At 50.4% G+C, this 5326-nt stretch overlaps 1 protein-coding gene across 1 annotated transcript; it reads left to right on the top strand.

The window, feature by feature from the left end:
* The first annotated feature begins 4154 nt into the window (after nt 1-4154).
* LOC142462899 (taste receptor type 2 member 39-like) lies at nt 4155-5069 on the top strand. Its single transcript, XM_075565114.1, has one exon. It carries the CDS (start codon nt 4155-4157, stop codon nt 5067-5069), a length of 915 nt encoding a protein of 304 aa, XP_075421229.1.
* Nucleotides 5070-5326: the final 257 nt, after the last annotated feature.

Raw genomic sequence — 5326 nt, 5'->3', positions numbered from 1 at the left:
CAATGCTGGAACCTCCGCTGCAGCCGATCCGATGCTGGAACCACCGCTGCAGCCGACCCGATACCGGAACCTCCACCACAGCTGACCCAATGCTGGAACCTCCGCTGCAGCCGATCCGATGCTGGAACATCCGCTGCAGCCGATCCGATGCTGGAAACACTGCTGCAGCCGACCCGATACCGGAACCTCCACCACAGCCGACCCAATGCTGGAACCTCCGCTGCAGCCGATCCAATGCTGGAACCTCCGCTGCAGCCGATCCGATGCTGGAATCACCGCTGCAGCCGACCCGATACCGGAACCTCCACCACAGCCGACCCAATGCTGGAACCTCCGCTGCAGCCGATCCGATGCTGGAACCTCTGCTGCAACCGATCCGATGCTGGAACCTCCACCACAGCCGATCCGATGCTGGAACCTCCACCCCAGCCAACCCAATGCTGGAACCTCCGCTGCAGCCGATCCGATGCTGGAACCTCCGCTGCAGCCGATCCGATGCTGGAACCTCCGCTGCAACCGATCCGATGCTGGAACCTCCACCACAGCCGATCCAATGCTGGAACCTCCACCCCAGCCGACCCAATGCTGGAACCTCCACCGCAGCCGATCCGATGCTGGAACCTCCACCACAGCCGATCCGATGCTGGAACCTCCACCCCAGCCGACCCAATGCTGGAACCTCCGCTGCAGCCGATCCGATGCTGGAACCTCCACCACAGCCGATCCGATGCTGGAACCTCCACCACAGCTGATCCGATGCTGGAACCTCCACCACAGCCGATCCGATGCTGGAACCTCCGCTGCAGCCGAGGAAATATAAGGTGAATTTCTGTTTTACTTTTTGCTTTTTACCAATTTAAATGCCTGAAGCATAACAAATGATTTTTTTAAAAATATTTAAGGTTCTAAACGAGACCAAACACAAAGAAAGATACAATAAAATTCCTTAAGCATCAAAAATGTTTTTTTAGGTTGTTAGGTAGGTATATTGGTGCTAACCAGTATGGTGCCCAGGTGCAAACACTATAAGAATAATAACTCTATGTATATAATAACTTTATATCGCGCTTTTCTCTCAGCAGGACTCAGCAGGACTCAGCGGGACACAGCGGGACACAGCGGGACTCAGCGGGACACAGCGGGACTCAGCGGGACACAGCGGGACTCAGCGGGACACAGCGGGATACAGCGGGACACACCGGGACTCAGCAGACACAGCGGGACTCAGCGGGACACAGCGAGACACAACGGGACACAGCGGGACACAGCGGGACACAGCGGGACTCAGCGGGACACAGAGGGACACAGGGGGACACAGCGGGACTCAGCGGGACACAGCGGGACACAGCGGGACACAGCGGGACTCAGCGGGACACAGGGGGACACAGCGGGACACAGCGGGACACAGGGGGACTCAGCGGGACACAGGGGGACACAGCGGGACACAGGGGGACACAGCGGGACACAGGGGGACACAACGGGACACAGCGGGACACAGCGGGACACAGCGGGACACAGCGGGACACTGCGGGACTCAGCGGGAGACTGCGGGACTCAGCGGGACTCAGCGGGACTCAGCGGGACACAGCGGGACACAGCGGGACACTGCGAGACACAGCGGGACACAGCGGGACTCAGTGGGACACAGCGGGACTCAGCGGGACACAGCGGGACTCAGCGGAACACAGCGGGACACTGCAGGACTCAGCGGGACTCAGCGGGACACAGCGGGACTCAGCGGGACACTGCGAGACACAGCGGGACTCAGTGGGACACAGCGGGACACTGCGGGACTCAGCGGGACTCAGCGGGACACAGCGGGACTCAGCGGGACACAGCGGAACACTGCGAGACACAGCGGGACACAGCGGGACTCAGCGGGACTCAGCGGGACACAGCGGGACTCAGCGGGACACAGCGGGACACAGCGGGACTCAGTGGGACTCAGCGGGACTCAGCGGGACACAGCGGGACTCAGTGGGACACAGCGGGACACTGCGAGACACAGCGGGACACAGCGGGAATCAGCGGGACTCAGTGGGACACAGCGGGACTCAGCGGGACACAGCGGGACACAGCGGGACACTGCGGGACTCAGCGGGACTCAGCGGGACACAGCGGGACTCAGCGGGACTCAGCGGGACACAGCGGGACACAGCGGAACACTGCGAGACACAGCGGGACACAGCGGGACACTGCGAGACACAGCGGGACACAGCGGGACACTGCGGGACTCAGCGGGACACAGCGGGACACAGCGGGACTCAGCGGGACACAGTTACACAAAGGGAAAAAGAAGAAAACATTTAACATTTAAAGTTAAAAACGAAACCAAACACAAGGAAATATACAATACAGGATGGGACGGTACTGTAGCTATTAAGTACCGGACAGGTTGTGGGTCAGTAATGAAATGCCTGGGTAAGCAGGTAGGTCTGAGCCTGTTATTATAGATTCCCAGAGAGGGGCCTCTCGTAGTGTACGAAGCAGACTGTTCCAGAGAGTGGGAGCAGCGCAGCTAAAAGCGCGGACGCCAGACGAAGTCACGGGCATTCTGGGAACTGTTACGAGTCCTGCATCTGCAGATGGTAAGTACTAACAAACTTGTATATGTGCGACAAAAAAATAATTGAAACTGAGTCAAAATCGTAAGCTAAATAGAACCTGACGTAAATCCTTGAAGTGTAATTCTGCGCTGTGTATATATGGTAAATATATGTTGATGGAGCACGGCTGGGTCCCTTATACGCAAATGGATTATTTTTTCAGTACGGCTATTATAAAATATATTCAACTAATATCTGATATTTACTAATATTAGTAAAAAATAGGATAAAAAACACAATTCTGTATTAATCAGGTATGCCACGTGACGCAATGCGTCAAACATGATAGTATGCATCATACGTACGAAATCCCACAGCGACCCGCTCAATTTATTAAGGCTTATACTTTTTTTAGCACTACTATTTTGGACAGAAAAACCTTTGCTAAAGACCCATTTAGTACGAGAAGCTTCTGTGTATCGATACCAGGAACATGACCTTTTATGCTGGACTTTACAAAACGTATTAATTAAAGGTTTGAATGTACAGTATATATGTATATCTTTATTTATATAGCGCCATTAATGTACATAGCGCTTCGCAGCAGTAATACCCGTGATAATCATATAAATAACACATAATATAAATAACACCTATTGGGAAGACACGTTCAAACATAAACGTAACATTTAGGAAAAGGAGTCCCTGCCCCAAAAAGCTTACAATCTAATTGGTAGGTAGGAAGCTATGCCCTGTATAACCACTGTTTATTTAATGTATTCTCACCATAACTGTGTGCCCTGGACATACAGTACCGTACTTGAAAATCTATCACTGATTCGGCACCAAAATAGCCTTGTGATAATTAAATGTGCACGTTCTTGCAATCTGTTGGGTACGTATCGATCGATGGCCCATGAAATATGTCTCTTTCGCCACAAAGGAACAAGGTGACTGAGCAGTCCCAGGGTGTGAGTGTAAGCTTACATCTAGCAGTGATAGAATAACCTATGGTAACGAATGCTTATTATAGGACCTGCCACATGGCGGGCAGTCTCACCTTAGCTGTACAAAGGCAGGGAATTCTTACTACCATTCGTAGTCATACTCATACAGTATAAGGGGCACAGGACAGTGTACGTCTGTCTGGCTTCTTCTCTAACTCAGGAATGAGCAGAGTCCTGAGTAGTAAGGAACATATCCTCAGGGCCAATGTCTTAACACTGTCATTATATATTGTACATAATGTCGTGTCTGGGAGGCCACGTGTAGGATGTGCTCTGCAACATACCACAGCTTGTATGTGCCACGCATTTTCTTTCCTTAACCAAGGCTTCAGGGACATCCGCAGGTGCTGCCAGCTGATTTGCCTTCCAGTCAAATTGCGTTGCTCGTGAGCAATAAAACCACTTCATCATTAATAAAGGACTATTACTCTCGCAGTCACCAGCGTCAGAGATTATTTCCTTGGAAATAAATCTGTACAGATTCGAAGGAACAGAAACAAATAATACATAATAGGAAAGATTTCTAAGCACCATCCACCCATCCACCCCTGGGTCACCTGGAAATCGCAGTGCTACATCTGGGAGATTGTGTTAAAGCACAATGCCTTCTCCACTTGCTCTCATATTCATAGCTATTCACAGCATGGAATATCTCGTTGGAATTGTTACCAGTGGTTTTATCCTGATGGCAATTTTCCTTAACAAGAGAAAACAGGGGGTCCTGAGTCCGTATAATCAAGTCCTCCTCCTCACTGTGTTCTCCAACATCTTCTACCAAAGCATCGCCTTGTTGTCCTTTTATTGCTTTAACAAAACTTGTCTCCATGTAATCTCGGAGCTGGGGTACACAGCATTCCTTGTTTTTAAGGCCTTCATTATGTACATGAACTTTTGGCTCATTGCATGGCTCTGCTTTTTCTTTTATGTGAAGATTGCTTCTTTAAAACATGTTTTCCTCTTTAGGATAAATTTACGGCTTCCCCAGATATTGCCCAAACTCCTGCTGGCATCGGCACTGGGGTGTCTGCTAATAAGTTTTCCAATAATACTCATTACAGCTACGAAGCCATCCATTAATGCAACTGGGAATGCCACCATGGACTATATCGGACACCATTGGATAACTTGGTGCACTAGTATCTTTGGATGTTTCCTGCCTTTGACGCTTGTTGCCTTCTCTACCTCATATACCCTGATCTCCTTGTTCAAGCTCGCTCGCCGTATGGGGAAGACCATGGGAGACCCCAGCAAGCGAAGTCTTCAGGCACATTGGGGTGCAGCAAGAACCATGATATTTCTTCTCCTCCTTTTTGTCCTTTTTTTCCTGTTTGTGTCGTTGTTCGCCACAAACAATGTGCCCACTAAACAGCATTGGCCTTCTCTCTTCTTCGCCTTCCAGCTTTCTCATGCCCCGATTCAGTCCTTTATCCTGATCACAGGAAACACCAAGATGAGGAGAGCCATTGGAAGAGTCTTCTGCCCGACAAGTGCTAGTAAAGTAGACAGACCCAACTGAGAGCATTATTGCAACAGACCTTCATTTCCTCCATTTTCCTCAAGCAAGTCTCCTCTTTGTGTCTGCAGGATCAGTGTTGCTAACTTCACGCAACTGTTTGCTTCTCCTTAACCTTAAGCCGGTAATCAGCATTGTGCTAGACTCAAGAGTTGGATTGGTACCATTTGGTATCATTGTGAAACTGCTCCCTTGATTGCTTCTTTCAATATCTTTATATTATTCTGCATGCCTAGGACACAGAGCCCTGAGCCCAGGTG

Source organism: Ascaphus truei, chromosome 11, assembly GCF_040206685.1.
Source record: "Ascaphus truei isolate aAscTru1 chromosome 11, aAscTru1.hap1, whole genome shotgun sequence".
In the NCBI taxonomy this organism is placed as follows: domain Eukaryota; kingdom Metazoa; phylum Chordata; class Amphibia; order Anura; family Ascaphidae; genus Ascaphus; species Ascaphus truei.
The sequence above is the reverse complement of the archived record's forward strand: the minus strand, read 5'-3'. Positions and strand labels throughout refer to the sequence as shown.